The sequence below is a fragment of the Eptatretus burgeri genome, chromosome 6 (genome assembly GCF_056783735.1).
Source record: "Eptatretus burgeri isolate ZD-2024b chromosome 6, Ebu_testis_v1, whole genome shotgun sequence".
Classification (NCBI taxonomy): domain Eukaryota; kingdom Metazoa; phylum Chordata; class Myxini; order Myxiniformes; family Myxinidae; genus Eptatretus; species Eptatretus burgeri.
Genome location: NC_140966.1, coordinates 58,428,326 through 58,450,709, shown reverse-complemented (window position 1 = coordinate 58,450,709; position 22,384 = coordinate 58,428,326). Strand labels below are relative to the sequence as shown.

At 43.8% G+C, this 22,384-nt stretch overlaps 1 protein-coding gene across 17 annotated transcripts in view; it reads right to left on the bottom strand.

The window, feature by feature from the left end:
• The window catches only part of CCDC78 (coiled-coil domain containing 78), a 181,178-nt gene that overhangs the window by 104,869 nt on the left and 53,925 nt on the right, over positions 1-22,384 (bottom strand). For all 17 annotated transcript variants that reach the window (XR_015059250.1, XR_015059247.1, XR_015059249.1 and 14 more), the window contains 2 exons: positions 4,776-4,858; positions 4,596-4,674 (listed from right to left, as the gene is read on the bottom strand). Coding sequence is in view for 13 of the 17 variants with exons in the window: in XM_085885184.1 (XP_085741310.1) it covers positions 4,596-4,674; positions 4,776-4,858 (162 nt within the window). In the remaining 4 variants the exon portion in view is untranslated. The remainder of the gene's footprint in view (positions 1-4,595; positions 4,675-4,775; positions 4,859-22,384) is intronic.

The following is a 22,384-nucleotide window of genomic DNA, read 5'->3' as shown; positions in this document are numbered from 1 at the left end:
GTATGCATAACGTATTAGTAACGGGCACAGAACGTTTCGTTGTGTTAAAGATAACTTATACCAACGAATGCTTAGCCTGTTGTCGGCATTCAAAACCTATGCCCAACCATAGTTGAACTTAGTCATAGCGCGCTGCAAGTAACGCCGCCGAACTCGTGGCATTCTCTGTTAAAAACCTGCCGCTCGCCGATTTAAATCATAACCGCCTGAAAATTGGAAGTGTCAACATCGCAGTCACACCTTGACGATTTAGCCAGCGTATGCCGACCTATGAAAAATGTGTCTAAAACGCTGGGACACGTCGAATACGGTATGGGTAAGTTGTGTATACGTTAGCAGCACAATGAAAAACAATGAAGTACGCTGGCATATTAGGTGGTGCGTCGAGTACGTCGTGAAATTACAAGCATACTGAAAAATTTTACGACGTACTCGACGTATGGCTCACAAGTTCCGCATACACTGGCGTAAGTTCTCGGTACGCTCCGCAATCGTTTACACGCATCGGCCACACGTTACTTGAAAGTTACTCATAAGTCGAAACACGTCGAGGTAATGTTTAGCATACCCGAAACTTAATTTTTAACCTACGGGTAACGTGCTTTGAACATATTAGTAGCGTGCTTTGAACCTACGTGTAACGTATCTCAAACGCACATTGGCGTATGCAGACGAATTTGATTGACGTCTTCCGGACGACCACAGAACTTACTGAACGTGTTTCTAACTTACAGCTACCGTATAATGGCGTATTGGCAGCGTTTAGGGGAATTGGTATATACAAATGGGCTTCACAAGAGGAACCCGTGAGTGTTCCTGACTCCATGTTGAGTAGATGTCAATGTCACTGGCAGTGGCAGCAGCAGTAGTAGTAGTAGTAGTAGTAGTAGTAGTAGTAGTAGTAGTAGTAGTAGTAGTAGCAGTAGCAGTTCGAGAGACTTTAGTGATGTCTATGTTAGTAGTAGTAGTAGTAGTAGTTCGAGAGAATTTAGTGATGTCGATGTTGGTAGTCGTAGTAGTTCGAGAGAATTTAGTGATGTCGATGGTAGTAGTAGTAGTAGTAGTTCGAGAGAATTTAGTCATGTCGATGTTGGTAGTAGTAGTAGTAGTAGTAGTAGTAGTTCGAGAGAATTTAATGATGTCGATGTTATTAGTAGTAGTAGCAGTTCGAGAGAATTTAGTCATGTCGATGTTGGTAGTAGTAGTAGTAGTAGTAGTAGTAGTATTAGTAGTATTTTCAGGTAACGTGTTGCAAAGTGTGAACAACGTTCGTGTAGCGTGCTGACAAAACGTCACTCGTAGGTTAGAAATAAGTTTTGGGTACGCTAAACATTACCTCGACGTGTTTGGACTTATGAGTAACTTACAAGTAACGTGTTTAAGCGTGTGTCAACGATCGCATAACGTGCCTACAACTTATGGCCAGCGTAGCGGAACGTGTGAGTCATACGCCGACATACGTCGTAAAATTTCAAGCATGAAAAAATTTGAGGAAAACCCAAAAGTTCAACGTTTAAAGCCAGCGTACTACCACTTATGGCAGTGTTTTTCAGCGTGGTCTTAACATAAACAAAACGTACCCATAACGTATTCGACGTGTACCAGCGTTTTACACAAATTTTTGCAAAAATCGGCATAAGCTGGCTAAAACGTCAAGGTGTGACTGGGCCTTTAGGTGTTGATGAAAGCTAAAATTTACTTGTTTGTATATTGCATGGAGATATCAATAGAGCTGATGTACAACGGCCTGCAAAAGTATTCACCCCCCTCCAAAGTTTTCACATTTTGATGCCACCTGAGCTTATTTAATGATGCTTTCAAATCAAACTTAATGTATAGAGAATTCATAAACTACTCCAAAGCGATAAAGCTAAAAAATGCAAATAAAATGTGAGCAAGTTTAACTTCCGGTTCCTGTTTTTGAGATGATGGTTGGTTCTCTCCAGGGGCAGTGCCGGATTAAGCCTCGGCTGGCCCTAAGGCACATTTTGACATTTTAGAGAATGGCCTGAAAATTTTAAACATTTTTAAAGGCAAATGCCTTCAACATATAGCGGTCCCCAGGCAGTTATTTCATTCATATCAGTTTTAGTTCACCCTTCTCTCATGTCTTGTGGGTATATTGGACAAATTGCATTGTGAGGACTTTTAGGTAAGTCTTTAATTCCATTCTCTATTCCTTTATCTACTTCACGCAAACATGCACGCTTGTTGACAGACAGCTTCATTAGCATATGCCGCCAAAATCCCATTCAAACCATGCGTCATTTCCCAACAGACACTTCGTTTCAACCTTCTCCATACTCAAGCCCCAATGCTGCAATTTTTCATTCGACCACCACAACACCTTCCTCAAAATACCCACAATAACCTATGCTCCCCCATGTCACCACAATCGCTACAAACGCTTGAACCACCTCACCACAACGCTTGAATCACCTCAACATAACTGCCACAATGCTTCAATCACCTCACCACAACAGCTATGAACTCCGCAACCACAGTCAGTACCCCGGACACCCACCACTGTCCATTGAGGATATCAGGGAACCATGGACACCACCTGCCATCACAAATGCTTGTGTTTGGAACGTTTTGGCATGCAGCTCAAAGAGCAAGTATGCGCTGGAACCCGTTCAATATTGCCTGGATAGCCCTGGCGCTCCGCTCAATCACGACCCTCATTTGGTGTCCAGCACACGTTCATAGCCGGAAAGCACTCCCAGAATCCCGTGCCCCAGCCCCATATTAATCTCAGAGCTTCGTCGAGTGGCCGAGTTCAGGGGTGAATGATGCCGTTTTCTGATTCGGAGCCTCGCAGGGGTGGGGCTACTTCTTGGGAAAGTGTCTGTGCACCAATGAGGGAGCTGGAAAACGCCTACCGCACCATCGTGATCCGACTTTGGGCTCTTCCTTCACCAGAAATCTATAAAACACCTGGGCTGAAGAGTTGCCGAGAGCAAAGTAGTTGCTGAGAGCATTGTAGTTGATGAGTAGTTGCTGAGTTCAGAGAGGAGTCACTGAGAGTGTAGTAGAGCACATAGTAGTTGCTGAATAGTGGCTGTGTGCTGGGGAGTTGCTGAGGTCTGAGTGCTCGGTGCTGAGCGAGAAGAAGAGAGTTCTGGGTTGATTAGCGGGATGAGGAGGAAAGTGGAATGGAGTCGGCAGAGCAGAGCACTGGGTGAGCGAGTAAACGAAACACCAGACTTATCATAGTTATCCGACCGTTAGCATTTACATTTACAGACTTTCTCACATGTCATTGTTAAAGCATCCTCTCACACGTTTTGTCTCTTATCTTCTGTCTTGTCTACTGTGGACGCACAAAAGCTAAAAGAGTACCCTACAGACACACACCTCTTCTCACTTTTCCCTACTCTGCACCCCACATGCACCTCATTGGACCTCATTTGCACCACCTCACTCACGCACCTTAGACACCCCCAGTTTTCTTCACTCCTAAGCGACTGGGAAGTGTGGGCCCATCGGCCGTGCCAAGTATCATAAAGGTCACAATCACCTCAAACTGTCTCAATCTTTATTGCTACTCTAATTTCCTTGGGAATGAATCTGATGGTGCTTGTTCTCGTACAAGATAAGATTGTAGAATTATTAGCTCGGGTTGGCTCTGCACTGTCCTTTTTTGTTTGTAACTGCTTGTCTTTTGCCACACCTCACAAATTCTTGCTTTCCCCTGTTGCACATACTGTTTTGTATTTAAACCTTTTTGTTGTGCCACATGCCCTTTCTTTACCTTATTTATAAATAAATTGCATATATTATAAATGTACTCAGCTCGTTCTGCCTTTTCCTCCAATGCTCTAGTGTAGTCAACACAATGGTTATCCGGGAAGTTCTGCCCCACTAATTTGCTCTTATTAGCCAGTGCGTACTTGGCAGCTCCGCTGGGCTGCACCTGATAAGGTAAGTTAATACAAGTATGCATCGAGAGCATGAAACTCACTTGGAACAGTCAATTCACCGTAAATGGTTATACGTGAAGTAGTGTAACCCTGCCAGGATTGGCAGTACCAATCGGCGTTCGGGGTTACTTTGCAACCCACGGGCACATGGCATTATCTGTGCCCGGCAGCTTCAGGACCAGGCATTTGGGAGGGATCAGAATGGTTCCCCTCGTGGCGAGCCTCAAACCCCAGATCTGCAACAATACTTGTGCAACCAGTGAATTTTGATTTGTACATGTTTTTTGCAGGTGTTCCTGACATGTAACCTCTTTCAACGATAACAATGTTTAGTTTGATCTCTTCAGTTATGAATTAAAAAAAGTTAATTTGTAAAAATTGTTTCTGCATAATTTGTCATTCATGTAAATGCGGCATTATTGGTAGGGGGTGAATACTTTTGCAGGCCATTGAACCTGGGAAGAAAAAAAAAACGTGCAAATTGAGAAAAACTGCCTACAAGAATGGAATGCTCCAAAGGATAGGGAATTCAGAAAATCATATATTGCAGTGCAATTTAATATATTATAGAAATAAAACTTTAGTTTAATTTGAATGGTGCATGAGGGTGAAAAATAGGGATGGCATGCCAGAGGATTGCACAGCAAAGGAAGGTTGATTTTAACTGCTTACCGTGGCTTGTTCAGCCATTTTTTGCTGAAAAACTTTTACTTTCTCTTTTGCTTCCTGTCTCTCCTTGTCTATGGAGATTCTGGAAGAACATCACAATTTTAGAAGACGGACAATGGACTGGAAAGCAACGTATCCATCAATTCCGGTACTTCTAAAAATGTAAATGGTTGAATAACTCACAGTTTTTCCTCAAGTTTATTCTGACGCTGCATGTAACATGTTTTAATACACTCAATTTCCTCTTGTACTTTTGTCTCCAGTTGCTGTAAAAAGAGGAAAGGACAAAATAAAGAGTTAAACAGTGAATTCTCTGCATTTTCAGTTGAAAGCCAATGAAGAAGTCATTGCCAATAAATAATACAATGAATAACACTAAATGAGTAAATTTTGTAGAACTTTATAGTACACATACAGACCAAGTGTTCATTCCATACTGTATGTGTGTTTTGCAAAACTTTTGAACTTCCGACTACTCTCTGCCTCCACCCCACACATGTTTGTAATTTGTAACATTAATTGGGGGGGAGGGGGGTGGAGGTCCACAGACACAATTAAGGCTTACAGACGTAATGGTATTGTTGTGGTTGACGAAATTCACAAACCACCATTCAGGTCCCTTAGGTGAGATATCTCGGTAAGTATATGTGTAGTTAGGCCCAAACCCGTTGTCTAGAGGGAATAAATGTCATTCACTCGGGCTGCGACTCTTCAGGATAGCCGTTTTTCTTTTACTATCTTTATTTTGGACCAGCCGCCATGATTACCACCACCAACCACGTCTCAACAGCCATCACACAACAACCACCAACCACAACGCCGCTTCACAACAACAACCACCAACCACAACGCCGCTTCACAACAACAACAACCACCAACCACAACGCCGCTTCACAACAACCACCAACCACAACGCCGCTTCACAACAACCACCAACCACAACACCGCTTCACCACAACCGCCACGACCTTTACCGTCACAACTCGCCACCATCGCATCCACACCATCTCGCGCCACTCGTGGGCACCGATACTGGACTCGTGCAGGGCGCGCACCGAGCAGCGTATTCAGAGACATCACAGACTTTCCGAAGAAAAACGGATCAAAAACGACTCACGCCCACTTTTGTTCCGTCCAATCGGTGAGCGAGGGGCGATTTGGCCCCGCCTCCAGGGCGTTGGAGGGCGGTCGCTATATGCAAATACATGGATCAAAAAGCATTCACGCCCACTTTTCCTCGGGCCAATGGGGAGCCAGTTAGAGAGGTGAAGGGTCGGAGGCAGAGGGTCAAGGGTGAAAGAGCGAAGCCACGGGACTTATATAAACGGCTGCGTTCGTCAGTTCAGTTGGGAGTTGTGCGGAGTTCAAGAGAGTCGTCGGTGGAGCTGGAAAGAAGTGGTACTAGTCAGAGTGAAGAGGACGGAGCTGTGGAGAGGTGGCGGCGGCGAAGGCGGACGAGGGGGTGCTCGCGTCGGTACCGGGAGCTGCACAGGGAGAGGCCAACAACGCGACCGAGGTGGAGGAGGAGACGCTCGCCGCGGGACCCGAGACAGGGTGATATCCTCCTTCCCCCGAGCATCAGCAACCCCCTCCTGTTTCCCCCCGCGCTGAGATAGTGCGACAAAGGGGGCCCCTTTTCCCACCCCCTACCAGACACTGTCCGCGAGGCCCGCGGAGTTGAGGCGCCACCGCCGCTCTGCGTCTCATCATCAGACAGTAGGCCCGACCCGGTCTCGGCCCCAGGCCCGCCTCATCCTGGAGGGTGGTCCTCTTTTCTTTTGCTTTGGGAATATGTGTTGTCGGCGCCGTCTGTGAAGTAAAATTGTATAAGTGTTGCCGTGTGCCCGGTAGTCGGTTAGATCTGCATTGTTGCATTTGCTTTTTGTGCAATATTGCATTGTCTTCTTCTTTTACATGTGCTTTTGGTGGAATTGTATATGTGTGCTTTCCGTTCATCGCGAAATAAATGTGCTTCATGTTGAACTGTTTTCCCGCTTCGCTTCGTCTTTTCTTTCATTGAATCTCCATCTTGCTTCATGTAAAGGGTTGGCCGTGGGCTAAAACGCCCGATAATTAATCGAACCGTCGAGGCCGACGAATAACACCGCTCGGTTATTCCGATAGTACGGAACGGGTCGCTTAAAGTGGCCCGTGTTCGAAGTCGACCTGCGGCGAGGTGCGATCGCCCGGTCTACCCTCCGTGTGGGTACTTAGGTAGGTCGAATTTGGCGAGCAACCCTATCCCACGCGGGGGCCGATTGGCACGATCGCGGTGAGACCGAAAGGTCCACCCGTGACTAGTTCCCGGCGTTAGTCCGAGAGGGTCACGACTGGATTGTCCGTCCGGTGGGCGACGTGCCGCGATTCGAGTTACGTGGCCGTCAGCACGCCGGCGGGCGCGAATCCGCAACAGTATGTTTGCTCACATAGGGTTTCAAGCCATTATCTGCATTAATCAATGTTTAGGGTGGAATGGTCTGTTTACAGTCCACATAGGGGGATGAGTTTGGTTCATATTACAGCTTTGGTAGAGTAAGGAAATCTTGTCTGATGTTCCCCCATGGCTAAAACTGGAGCAGGACTACATCAGGTTTGGCATGCAATGACAGCTTCACAGCAAATGGCGGCCCTACATGTAATTGTAAATGTCGGCCAGCTGGTTACGTATGTATTTTGGTCCACGCCCGCTGGTTACACATGGCTCATGGTATGTATGTCTCTCAGGCTGGCAATTGGCTCTACAGAAAGCTCAAATACTCGCATTGTGATTGGTGGAGGGAAGCACCCCCGTAAACCAAGCCCCCCTTGTGCCCGAAGATGCATGCGTGGTTGATACTCGGTGGACACGCCCATAGTGGGCATGATTGGGCAGCGCCACTGAGTGGGTGGAGAGTGGCCCTCAAGGAAGGGGGAAAGGGCATGAGGGAGCTTATAAAAGTGGGTGCTCTCGATCTTCACCCCTCTGCTGGCTGGTAGTTGTCCTCTGGTTGTCATCGGATTGTCGTCTTGTCTTCTGGGTTGCCCTTTTCCTTGTGTTCAAGGTTGCCATTTGATTGGCAACCCAATGGAGCTGGCTGTGCTGTGTTTGCTCATCTCAGCTGTACCTGTTTGTCTTGCCAACCTGCTCACACAGTAGGGGCATGCCAGCGGTGTTACTGGCTGCTTCCTGTGGACTGCTCACGCAAACCTGATCTGGTTCGTATGATTGATTTTTGTGGTTGTGGCGTTTATATATTTACTTTCCTTGTTTCGTTAAGTGGTCATTTAATAATCGTCAAAGTCTATCTTTCATGTCAGATTTTCCGTTTATGTTACTTTGTGGTTTACGTTTATGTTACTATACCTTAAAAACACACGTCTGCCTCACTCCATTTAATGTCGCACTGAGATAAAACCATTTTGGTCCATTGATATTCCCTGGGTTTCAAATTAAATAAATCATAATCCTGGTAACGGGCATGTTTACATATGGTTATTCAAATGTGGAGCATCCACACTGCTTGGGTTGTTCCATATCCAATTGAGCCTACAGCATTGCCATTTTCAGGACAGATCTCCAGGGTGTGCAACCTCATGCCCAATCGTGTAATTCACGGTTGTGATGAGTGGCCAATCAACGTGACAATATGTATACACTGGCTATACATACATACATACATACATACATACATAATAAATAGAAGGCCCCAAATACATTTGCTGTAAACATACTAATTGAATAGTGCATTCTGAAAAATGAATTCCATCATCAGACCAATCAAGAAAGAAACTACAACACTCAGTAGAGTGCATACTTATGCAAGACGGAAGAGTTTATATTTTGAATCCCACTGATAGGCTGGATCTGCATCCAGACTTTAACCAAAATTTAATTGGTTTGTTCTTGTAAACTACCCAACTCATCCACCAAGCTTTGTCATAATCAGTCCACAAATTTTTGAGATGTCATGCTATATATCGTTTTTTGCATATATACAGAAACCTAGTATAAATTATCTTGTGGCCCCTTAACCAAACAACAAATATATTTCGAATCGCCTTTACACCTTTTCACTACTCTCTCCCTCCTTCTTCTTCTTCTTTCGGCTGCTCCCGTTAGGGGTCGCCACAGCGGATCATCAGTCTACATTTCGCTCTATCCTCAACATCTTTCATTGACACTCCAACCACCCGCATGTCTGCCCTCACTGTATCCATGAACCTCTTCTTTGGCCTTCCTCTTCTCCTCCTACCTGGCGGCTCCATCCTCAGCATGCTTCTCCCGATATACTCCGCTTCCCTCCTGTGCACATGTCCAAACCATCTCAATCTCGCCTCTCTCACTTTGTCTTTAAACCGTCCTACCTGCGTTGTCCCTCGAATATACTCATTCCTTCTCCTGTCCATCCTCGTCACTCCCAACGAGAATCGCAGCATCTTTAACTCTGCCACCTCCAGCTCCGCTTCTTCTCTTTTTGTCAGCGCCACCGCCTCCAAACCATACAACATAGCTGGTCTCACTACCGTCTTATATACTTTCCCCTTCACTATTGCAGCTACCTTTCGGTCACAAATCACTCCTGCAACTCTTCTCCACCTACTCCATCCTGCCTGCACTCTCTTTTTCACTTCTCTACCACACTCTCCGTTACTTTGGACAGTTGATCCCAAGTATTTAAACCCATCCACCTTCCCCACTTCAACTCCTTGCAACCGCACCATACCACCACCCTCCCTCTCATTTACTCACATGTACTCCGTCTTACTCTGACTGACTATCATTCCTCTTCTCTCCAGTGCGTACCTCCACCTCTCGAGGCTTGCCTCAGCCTGCTCCCTACTCTCCCTGCAGATCATGATGTCATCCGCGAACATCATAGTCCATGGAGACTCCAGTCTGATCTCGTCCATCAACTTGTCCATCACCATTGCAAACAGGAAAGGGCTCAGAATCGATCCTTGGTGCAATCCCACTTTTATCTTAAACCGGTCCGTCATTCCTACCGCACACCTCACCGCTGTCACACTGTCCTCATACATATCCTGCACCATCCTCATCTACTTCTCTACCACTCCCGACTTCCTCATACAATACCATAACTCCTCTCTTGGCACCCTATCATAAGCTTTCTCTAAATCCACAAACACACAATGTAACTCCTTCTCGCCTTCCCTATACTTCTCCATCAACATTCTCAAAGCAAACATCGCATTAGTGGTGCTCTTTCCTGGCATAAACCCATATTGCTGCTCACAAATCATCACCACTCCTCTCAACCTCGCTTCAACTACTCTTTCCCACAACTTCATGGTGTGACTTAACAACTTTATCCCTCTGTAATTACCACAGCTCAGCACATCACCCTTGTTCTTGAAAATCGGAACCAGTACACTTAATCTCCACTCCTCCGGCATCCTCTCACTTTCCAAGATTTTATTGAACAATCTGGTTAACAACCCCACTGCCATCTCTCCTAAACACTTCCATGCCTCCACTGGTATATCATCTGGGCCAACCGCCTTTCCACTCTTCATCCTCTTCATAGCAGTCCTCACTTCATCCTTACTGATCCACCCCACTTCCTGATTCACTATCTCCACCTCTTCCAACCTTCTCTCTCTCTCATTTTCTTCATTCATCAGCTCCTCAAAGTATTCCATCCACCTTCTCAACACACTCTCCTCGCTTGTCAGCACATTCCCATTTGCGTCCTTTATCACTCTAACCTGCAGCACATCCTTCCCAGCTCGGTCCCTCTGTCTTGCCAATCGGTACAAATCCTTTTCCCTTTCTTTTGTATCCAACTTCTCATACAGCTCGCCATATGCCTTTTCCTTAGCCTTTGCCACCTCTCTCTTTGCCTTGTGCCACCACTCCTTGTACTCCTGCCTACTTTCTTCATCTCTCTGGCTATCCCACTTCTTTTTCGCCAACCCCTTCTTCCTTATACTTTCCTGTACTTCCTCGTTCCACCACCAAGTCTCCTTATCTTCCTTCCTCTGTCCAGATGTCACACCAAGTACCTTCCTAGCTATCTCCCTCACCACTTCTGCTGTAGTTGCCCAATCATCCCACCCCTCTTTACCACCATCCAACACCTCCTGTTTCAACTCCTCCCTAAATTCCACGCAACAGTCTTCCTCCTTCAGCTTCCACCATCTGGTCCTTGGTTCAGCCCTCACTCTCTTCCTCAACCTCACCTCCAAAATCATCCTACAGACCACCAATCAATGCTGTCGAGCTACTTTCTCCCCAGCCACCACCTTACAGTCTCTAATCTCTTTCAGGTTGCATCTCCTGCTGAAGATGTAATCCACCTGTGTGCACTTTCCTCCACTCTTGCACATCACCCTGTGTTCCTCCTTCTTCTTGAAATAGGTATTTACCACTGCCATTTCCATTCTTTTTGCAAAATCTACCACCATTTGCCCTTCCACATTCCTCTCGTTGAGACCGTACCTACCCATCACCTCCTCATCCTCTTTATTCACTTCCCCAACATGTCCATTGAAATCTGCTCCAATCACCACTCTTTCATCCTTGGATACACTCTCCACCACTTCATCTAACTCACTCCAGAAATCTTCTTTATACTCCATCTCACACCCCATATGCGGGGCATATGCACTGATGACATTCATCATCACCCCTTCAATATCCAACTTCACACTCATCACTCGGTCAGACACTCTCCTCACCTCCAATACCCTCTTGACATAATCCTCCTTCAGGATTACCCCAACACCATTTCTTCTCCCATCCACACCATGGTAGAACAGTTTGAAACCACCTCCAATACGCCTAGCCTTACTCCCCATCCACTTGGTCTCTTGTACACACAGTATGTCCACCTTTCTTCTCTCCATCATATCAGCCAACTCTCGCCCTTTGCCAGTCATTGTCCCAACATTCAGAGTTCCAACTCTCACCTCCACACTTCTACCCTTCCCCCTCTCCCACTGCCTCTGGACCCATATTCCCAGTTTCCTTCTCCTCCTTCGCCCAGCAGTAGCACAATTTCCACCGGTACCCTGCTGACCAACGGTAGCAGTGGCGGTCGTTGGTAACCCGGGCCTCGACCGATCCGGTATGGAAGTACGTTTTATTGTCCGCATAATGATTTGGCATAGGTTTTTACGCCGGAAGCCCTTCCTGACGCAACCCTGGTCGCCTCATACGACACACAGGGATATGGTACACCTATTCTAACCGGGGCATACACCGGGCCCAGTACACTGGTACTCATTTTGCCGACCTCGGAAGGATGACAGGCTGAGTCAACCCCCTGGTGTATATTCATTCAGTGGCCCAACGGGGCTTGAACTCAGGATCTTTTGGGTCCCAAGCCGCTGCCCTAACCACTGCGCCAACACCAGATCTGGCACTACTCCCTCCCTCCAATATGATTAATCATAAATACAATCATTTTACAAGTTGATTTTAAACTTATTGTGTGCATTCACAAGCCTCAGATATGACCATCCCATTGGTGTTAAGAAGCACCTAAACGAGATACAGGGTGTCTGTCAGGGAGGTCTGCCTGGTACATCTGGCTGCCATATAAATATAGCTGGTACAAGCTTTGCGTATTTTCACGTTTAGTCTGGCAGATAAGTGAAATATTTGGGGGAATTGTGCCTTTGATGATACAAGCATGAACTTTCACACACTGTTAGATCATGCCCTGAGGAAGATATTTAGCTATAGGGCCATCGCAGAATTGTCCTGTGGCCAAAATGGCGGCCATTTTGAAAAATGCCCTCCACCGGTTGTTATTTTACCAGTTTCTCAGGTTCTAGACCAGCTAGGATATTGATTCTGGTAGCAAATAGTACATTTTCAAGGATGAGGAATGCAGTGGTACTATTTATAACATGCTAGCAACTACCAAACTACATATATCTAGCATTCAGGGAATTAAATAATCGTAAAACCATCAAATATTAGCGGAGTTATGCACATTTTCCGGAATTTCAGAATCAGCCCATGAGTTGTGTGCTGACCTCATAATTATGTTTATGTATATTCATATATTTTGCTGCATATTCACACAGAACATCATAATAACGTCACAATGATAATCTATGTTGTTAGTACAGCTTTTGTGTACTTGTGTACATCTAGTAACAACGCCTAATCTGCGTGTATGTCTGTTTTCTTTCAGTTGACCTGGACTGTGACTGTGGTGGCAGCCAACATATTTTCCTGAAGATTTCAGCTTATGGTAGAGTGCTGGTGGTATAACTAGTACGTACTGTTCTCATATTATAACCAGTAGATACTATTCTCAAGTAGTATAGTGCATAGCGACAATGGCCAAACTATACAAGGTGGTGGACCCTGATGAGTATAGCTCATCAGGTAAACAGTGCCCGACCACAGACTGGAACAAATGTGTTCTGTGTCAGGAAGACACAGATGAGATGCTGACATGTCCATATAATTCAGCACGTGGCACAGATGGGGCAGAATACAGGACCATAGCTGAGCATCTTGTAGCATTCGACAAGATGAGTTGCCTGCCAAGAACACTAAAACTGTCAAAACTGGATGAGGGTCAGGGCATCGAGGCAGTATTCCGGGTTCACAAAGCCAAATGGCATGACTCCTGCAGACTGCAGAATAACAAAACAAAACTTCAGAGGGCTGAAAAGAGGAAAACACATCACGATGATGACCCAGAAACCCACAAGTTCACCCGTCAGAGTATTGAACATGAAACTCATTCAACAGAGACATGCTTATTCTGTGGCAAATCTGCAGCAAGAGATGCTTTGCGCAATGCATAAACATTCAAACTTGACATTCGTGTGAGGAAGTGTGCCCTCAAACTACAGGACAAACACCTCCTATCCAAACTCAGTGTTGGGGATCTCATTGCCCAAGAGGCTAAGTACCATGCTCAGTGTCTTGCCTCTCTGTACAATAAAGCGAGGGACACAAAGGCACAATAATTTAATGCAGACACTGTTAACCATGGAATTGCATTTGCTGGACTTGTCGCCTATATTGAGGAAGTGCGCATGGACAATATGGTTGCACCAGTGTTCAAGCTAACAGACTTGGTGAATCTGTACAGTACCAGGCTGGAACAACTGGGGACACACGTGACGGGGCATGTACACTCCACTAAACTCAAGAACAGAATACTGGGTTACTTCCCAGACATGGACGCTCACAAGCAAGGTTGTGATGTGGTGCTCGTGTGCAATGAGGATGTTGGTGCTGCATTAGGGAAAGCATGTGAGCACGATGCTGACAATGATGCAGTTCATCAAGCCAGAGCTTTGATCATCTAGCCTTTGATGACGTCACTAGAGCCTTCTGTGCCTTGGCTGCCACCCCAGACACCATAGACAACTGGATGGAGTCTCTGGAGTGATTCGTGGTATGGTTCTATGACCGCACTCGCAGCCTGCAATCAGTCAATCAGGCACACAATCAGCTGTTCACCCAGAAAGGTAGAGACATTGAAGGACTCCCTCCAACACAAGCAGCACTGATTCAGCGCACAAAGAGGGCTGCCTACCAAGCTGGTCACTGCTGGGGACAGATGAAGGTTGCAGCCCCGGAACTCCCATCCCCAGGTGACTGGGAGTGGAAGAAGAAGGACACAGGTGGATGGGAAGTTCACTGGACCACACTGTCAGAAGCGACCCAGGCCTGTCGAGAACTCATACACTGTGGATGCAAAAAGGGGTGCAGAGGACAGTGCAAATGTGTCAAGGCAGCACTTCAGTGCACTGCCCTTTGCCACTGTGATGGACTGTGTTCTCGAAACTAATATTACATTTCATTGAAAACCTGTAATATTACCATGGAAGGCCTCACCTGGTTAATAATGGAAGGACTGTCATAGACTTTCCCTCACCACTAATATGTCAAACACCAATGGGACATGCACTATTGATTTGCAAGATACAGCATAATCACATGAACTGTGTGCTCATATAAATAAACTACCAAATATTATAAAGGAAACATTGCGGACTGCATTGTACTCACATGAATATGTCACAGTTTCAAAACATGTACATGTATAACTCCACCAATATTAAATGCATTTATAATTTTACTATTATTTATTTCACTGAAAACTAGATATATGTCGTTAGGTAGTTGTTAGAGTAGTTATAGCATGTTGTAAATAGTACCACTGCATTCCTCATCCTTGAAAATGTACGATTAGCCACCAGAATCAATATCCTAGGTAGTCTAGAACCTGAGCTACTGGTAAAATAACAACCTGTGGTAGCCATTTTGGAAAATGGCCGCCATTTTGGCCACAGGACAATTCTGCGATGGTCCTATAGCTAAATATCTTCCTTAGGGCATGCTCTAACAGTGTGCCAAAGCTCATGCTTGTGTGGAAGAAATAATTATATTAATGTACTCTAAATTGTAATTGTGCTGGTGTTTTATAAATTTAATTTCTTTGCCATGAGTTGAATTGGATGTCAGTTATGCTTCCCTTTAGCCAAGAGTCTTTTGCCCTAAATGCTGATAAAAAAAGAATGTCTTGCTATGGAACAATGTGACCTGGGCTGATAACAGCAAACTTTTGCCGTAATTACATTATGTGCTTCTCACCGAGAAGACATGTATTGCAGTTAAAGTTAACAGTCCCCTCCACTCTCCCATGAAAGTATATAAATTCCTGGAAATGTAATCTTGTTTAGTGCAAGCACGTGTGATGTATAGCATCTCAGTGGCTTGTGCTCCTTGGTACTGACCAAGTACCAAGTTAAAATAAAACTCTCTGATGTGATGTACTTTCACGTTGTGGAAAAAAATGAATTAATCGGTGTCTTTGATTTGAGTCGGTTAAACGGTTAACCAAAAGTAAGAAAATATAAAAAACCAATGCCACCCACAGGGTGACCCCTATCTTGCCAAAAGGTGACCATGTGTGACTTCTTTAAGGTCACACTGAGGTGAACAGAGCTGCTATCCACCAGGAGCGACTCCTTGAGGAATATCTGCCTACGAGAGATTCCGATGAGAAGACTCGTTCTACAGAGTAACCATGAAAAATATGCATTTGCCTCATAACGTCACCAAATGACGTCATAATGTCTCAAGCTTGACATATCTAGAAAGCACTCATCAAGGGTTTTCATATGAGGTATTACACGATATGGTACCAAAGATTTCAAAATTTGACCTTGGGGTCAAAATATTTCGACCTTAGGCACTAACCATGAAGGTCAAAGCCAATCGCCACCAAAAACTAATCAGCTGAGTGCCAGACCATATACTACATTCGCATAAAGTTTGGAGATGATTCGATTAAAATTACTCAAAAAACAAGGGTTTCGGCGACCTCCATGATTTACCGCAAAGTGACCTTGACCTTGACCTTTGACCTTGACCTTGACCTTTATATGTGCTGAAGGGTATTGTAATAATACTACGATATGTGTACCCACAAGAGTTTCCAATGAGAATTGTGCTCTACAGAGTGATATAAAGGTGAAAAATCCAATGATTACAGACAAACAAACAAAAAAAAACTTACCAAGTAACAAATCTTGCAAAAACGAAGTTTTGGCAAGATAAAAATAGAACCCAATTAAAGTTCCACAACAAATGTGGGCTCTCAAGTTCATTGTGAGAGGGTGAGAATAAACTGGTCGGTGCTGACATCTGAGTCTTTGAACTCACAAGCAAAGAATAGTATTGTTCTCTCAAGGAGTGCTCTTGTTGTGGTTTTGACAGTCAATTTGCTCTGCGTGTCTTTCACTTTAAGTAACGAGATTAACCGAGTCGGCTAAACGTTAAAACCCTGCAAGTTAAATAAGACCATCACAACAACTGAAGAATTCTACAACGATCACAACGAGGTTAAGGAAATAATTCCTCATCAGTTGGTGCCATGACTCGGATGTGCTGAACCCCTGGAGGCAGTCCCTGGAGGTCCGGAACGACAGGTGCTTGAGCAAAGGTAAGCAGAGAGCGTTCCCGGATGGTGGGCTGTCTTCGCGGGTAACGCATTTCGAACAGAAAGTACATGTGAGAGAATTTTATTGATAGAAAGAAGAGGATCCTGCGGAGAGAGTCCGTTTAAAAGTAAACGATAAGTACTATAGTTGTTTTAGAAAAGTGCTGGAGGAGAAGAAGAGTCAGATGATGGCACAGTGCAAGAAGAGGCTCGACGAGGAGCCAGAGGAGTAATTAAAAGGGCATGATGAAGCGACATGCCACATACCGCGCGGAAGACATGCGTGAGATATATGTTTGACGGGTATGGACCTGATTCTGTGAGAGACAGAGACACAGACGTGCAAGCAATATTTCCAACGCAGGTAAATGGGCGAGGTAGACGAGCCAGGAGAATGGCTAAGTGGGAAAATAGATAAGTGTTATGAATATTCGTCGAGTTACCTGTTTGTATTTCTGGTTTGTTGTATTGTATTGTGTGGAGGTGCATGGCTTGCATTTTGATGGGGCAGATCGGCCTCGCCCCCATGATCGACCCGGTGGTCAATTTTCAGGGGGTCTTTTTATCGGCCCCGTAAAATTAAGCTGTGAAAATTTTTTTTTTTAAGAAAAAGAATTAAATAAAAAAACAACAACAAAAAAACCTAACATTACCTGTATGGCAAAACCAAACACCTTTGTTCAACACCATTGGTCTCCTTTTGGATGCGAGAAACGGACAATGACATGGTTGAAGCCATCTCCACAGATGATAAGAATACTGTTGTGTTGGACTTATCTTCAGGTAGCTCAGGGGATGAATCTCTGACAATTATCTGATGAGTCTGATGATAGTGACTTTTGGGGGTTTCTGCCTGAATATTTACATCAATACTAAACCTACTAAAGTTAATAAGTATTTGGCAGAATGTACTGAACACATGTATCTGTTATGTTATTGGACTGGAGAGAGAGATACTTGCAGATAAATTAGTTTTGTTGAGACAGAAATGCATCAATAAACTCATTAAATTTACGACTGTTCAGATTTTTTTTTTTGGTCATTCAGCTTTGCAGCGAATAAAGTTTTAAATTTGTTACGAGAATAAATCTTTTGACATTATTACTATGTCACTGGTGGATCCAGGTGTGGACATTCAACTACAACCTACATGACAAGGTAATGGCAGTGAAAAGTCAAGATTTATCCCATGTATATGTTGAACACAGTGGGGCAGTCCAGGGGGAGAAATGGGTTGGACTTGTGTACGTAATACTTGAATGGTCCCAGTTCAATGGCATACATGTAATGTATTGTACCGGCACATAATTCATGCAAATTGTCAGAACATTTGTCATTACAGGTAATAATCCACAACAACAAAGACAACTTCGTTATAATACTTTTTAATGAAAAGGATTGTGGAAAGTACTGTGCTTGAGCAGAAAGTTCTGTTTCTCAGAACTTTGTGTTTGGCCCCAAGAAGGGCCGTTTAAGGTACATTTTGAAATTACATAGTTAGGATTAGGCTCAGTTTATTCAGATTCTTTGGCAGTTCAGTTTGTACGGCATTGGTCAATTTGGACCACATGTGAAAACAATTTACAAAAACTAATTCACAAGATTTTGAAGCAATTTTAAAATCAGCCCCGTGGGCAAAAATCAGCCCCCTCACCCCACATGACGAGGCCGATTTATCAGCCCCGTCCGATTTTGAAAATGCAAGGCCTGGAGGTGTTACGGATTTGTAAGTGCAATGATTTGCACGAAACGTTTTGTAGGGTGCAGGAGACGATTGACCGGCTGGGAGCGTGGCTGGTGATTTGCATTGAGATGCATGTGTTGCTGAGTGAGTGGAGAAATGAAACTTGTGCGAGTCCAATAGATTTCACTGCAATGAAACGTGCTCTATTGGGACTTGGCTTTGAAAGCTTGTAGGAATGCATGTGTGGACGGAGTGTTTTGAGTGCAGGGCGGATGTTATTTGTGTGTTATTTTTTGCCGGATTGAGGTGTGTGTGTGTGTGTGTGTGTGTGTGTGTGTGAGAGTGTGTGTGTGTGTGTGTGTGTGTGTGTGTGTGTGTGTGTGTGTGTGTGTGTGTGTGTGTGTGTGTGTGTGTGAGAGATAACTCGATAGGGAATTGGAATCATGCGTGGTGGTCAGGAGGGGAGTCTGTGCAAGCCTGACTTGCTAAGCTGTTGGATTATGTAAAGATTGTTCGGGGATGGCTGAATATCATGGTGTTATGACTGAAAAATTAATATTAAATAATTGTGTGAATTACTGTGGGGATCTGAGATTTTTGCTTCGATCAACGTTACGGGTTCGTTTTAAAGTCAATTTAAATTCTGTTTTCATTTGTGGTGGTCGTTAAGCATCCTTCATACTTTATTGTCAAAAATCTGAAAAAAAACAACATATTTTATGGGGTTTTTGTGGGTCACGTGATGCCGCGGGGTTTTTGCAGGCAAAAAGGAAACCCAAGAATTGTCCCGTGGTGGACTGCTTATCGTGAGGGTCTACGAGATGAATGATAACACATTAGAAGGCTTGAGGACGTCCTTCACAGGTTTCTGTAACAATTCTGATGAAAAATGAACATTTTAAGGTTTTGTAAAAATATTTGTCACATGATCGCACGCGATCACAGGCGAGTCTATGAGACGCAATGCTCATGAGTGTGCGTGTTGACGTAATCGCGCATCGGCTCAGCGCCCTTTCAAACTTGAGAGTGCAATTAAATCTGACCTTTTCATTGCATTAATCTGCGTTTAACGGTAAATTGTTTGGTAATCATTCCTTTCCCCTCATCATATTGCAAATTCTCATCCAAACTTAAAATGAAACGAATCTGAAATATACTTTTAATAAGGGAAATGTATCGTGTGTTTGATAGCAATGTGTGTCGGGGAAAATTATGCGTTCTGTGTACGTCATGGCAGTGTAATGCCAAGCTGAAGTTTTTGCCTGTCTTAGCGTTTTTCTCCCACCGGATGTTCCCATCGGATGTGGAGAGAATTTCCTGTTCCTTGTTGCTTGGTGTTTGTGGCGCGAGGGTCGCGAGCTACACTGTACAGGACAACCCTCTCCACTGAATCTGTTTAAAGTGGGGTCAATTTGGAAAAGAAAGTGTTGAAGCTTTATTTAAAAGCCATAGGGATTTTGGATAAATTGAAATAACAATTGTGAATGTGGGATATATTCGGAAGGTGAAGTCCAAAGGGAGGTGAGCTCTCACTGGCATTGTGAGGATTTGTAATTACTCAACCTGGCAGGTTTGAGTGCTGGGCAAGCTGTTAGGACGTGTCAGAAATGTTTCGAAGATTTAATTGGATAGACGATGAAGATTTTATTTTTGATTTATTGATTTTAAAAGAAAATATTTTATTGTGAATGATTAAAATAATAATAAAAGACCATAAAGCTGTTTAAGCAAGATTTGACAAATGATTTGACAATTTTTTGTACAACTGTTTAAACTGTATTTATTTGTTTTGATAAAGGAAATGAATTCATATTGAGAAGGTCAGAGGATGTGATTAGATGGTTTGGGTAAGTGAGTTGGATATTGCAGCATGTTGCTGTTTTGGGGGGAGAGAGAAGTGGATAGATGGACAATGTCAGAGATTTAAATGTTGATGGAAATTCTGAAGTGATGATAGAGATTGGTTAAACATTATTTTCCAAGATATTTCATTGGTAAAAAAAAAAAAAATGGAGGCTCATCAAGTTAATTAAATAACGTTAGCATTTTGGTATTGTTTAGACTCTGGAGAAATTTTGTAACAATGTTATCAAAGTTCTTGTTTCGAAATGGACGCTCTGCAGCCAAGGTGTGATCTGCAGCTCGGCAACTCGATGTCAGGATGGCTGAGCGGAGTGGAACTCCCATCCTGGGGGGTTTGCACACTGTTTTGTTTTTTGACCTGTAATGGTAGCGATGGGGATAATGTTATGGTCAAAAGGACCAACAAGTGACACTCATCATAATGTTTGCATGCACTGGGTTTGTTGTCACATGCATAAACATGGGGAACAGTAAGCAATTAATGGGGGTTGTGCGGTAACTGTGTTAGTTACTTTCAGACGAAGCTCATAAAAAAAACTCATTGAAAACGAACCATCATGTTTCTCTTGGTTAAAATTGATATGAACTTTTGTTTTGAGATTACAAATTTGTTTAGCAGATGTGAATGTTAAAATGGTAACTGGGCAAAATCGAATTGCTTTGGATTCGGTACTTGAAAGAAGTAGCTTACTTTCATATTTTTGTATAGATGATGGAATATTTTTGGTGAAAAATTATTGATTGCAAATTGGAACCCTGATAGACTGTTGCCCTTTCTACATGGAAATAGCAAATGAGATGAATGTTTTGAGTATACATACAAATGAGATTTCTGTATATTTTAGCATGTTGTTTTGGGGGAAAAAAATAACAAGGAAAGGGATAAAATATTGATATGACATATAATGCAAGTTGAATGCTTCTGTAAGAACCTTTGTCAGTCTTGTGGAAATACATGAGCCCATGATGTTTAATCGATGCTTAACCTTGATTTTGTTTGTTTCGGAGTGTTGAGTGCAGTTGAGCCATGCAATGTACGATTTCATCTAGTGAAGCTTTGGAAAGAACTTCCACCGAAAAATTGGACGATGGGGAGAACCCAGATTTGGGTGATTGGGCATTCAACACGTGATCATGAAACTACCCCCTTCCTGAGGAGATAAGATGAGCAATGTGAAAAAAAGAAAGAAAAGAAAAACTCACTGAGGAGAAGGTTGAGCAAAGTCTTAACGTCGGCGTTCCGTGGTGCCTGCCTGGAGGAATGTCCTCAGCCACACTCTCGATTGCTGCTCTGCAAATACATCGTGAACTTGCTGTGGTTGCTTCAATGCACGACGAAGGCATGGAGGGCCACACGGCGAGTCCTCTGAAACATGTGTTCAATGGTGCAGGTGGGGGCTCGTGCTGCCACCGCGACTGCATCCAACTGCACAACTCGCTTGGTGAATCAAACCTGATTTCACAAACTGCTGCTGCGAGGCCCCAGGCTCTGATGGGGTTGGATCTCTGTTCACCTCTCGAGTTATTTTCATGTCCTTCAACCCAGTGATGGGCCCAAGCTTGTACCTGCCAAGATATACCTTCTCTTCAGCTCAAGGAGTGCTTCGACTGTGTTTCCCTTTGGGTGCTCTATCTACAGCCTGACCTGTTTATCTTCTGGCTTTGGGGAGCATGTCTTTTCAATGTGTGACACATGCTGATGAGCAGGCCATAAATTAAATGGAAACACACACTTACTTTCAGATTATGAGACTGAGCACTCGCTGCCATTGTTGATTGAACTTGTGTAATGAATATCTTTTCTCCTTCAGGAACAGGATATGGTAATCATGTGTAACATAATTATTCAAATTTTCCTTATAAGGAAAAAATGGGGGAATTGTGAAAGAAATAATTATATTAATGTACTCTAAATTGTAATTGTGCTGGTGTTTTATAAATTTAATTTCTATGCTATGAGTCAAATTGGATGTCAGTTATGCTTCCCTTTAGCCAAGAGTCTTTTGCCCTAAATGTTGATAAAAAAGAATGTCTTGCTATGGAACAATGTGACCTGGGCTGATAACAGGAAACTTTTGCCGTAATTACATCATGTGCTTCTCACCGAGAAGACACGTATTGCAGTTAGAGTTAACAGTCCCCTCCACTCTCCCATGAAAGTATATAAATGCCTGGAAATGTAATTTGTTTCATGCAAGCATGTGTGATGTATAGCATCTCAGTGGCTTGTGCTCCTTGGTACTGACCAAGTACCAAGTTAAAATAAAACTCTCTGATGTGATGTACTTTCATGTTGTGGAAAAAAATGAATTAATCGGTGTCTT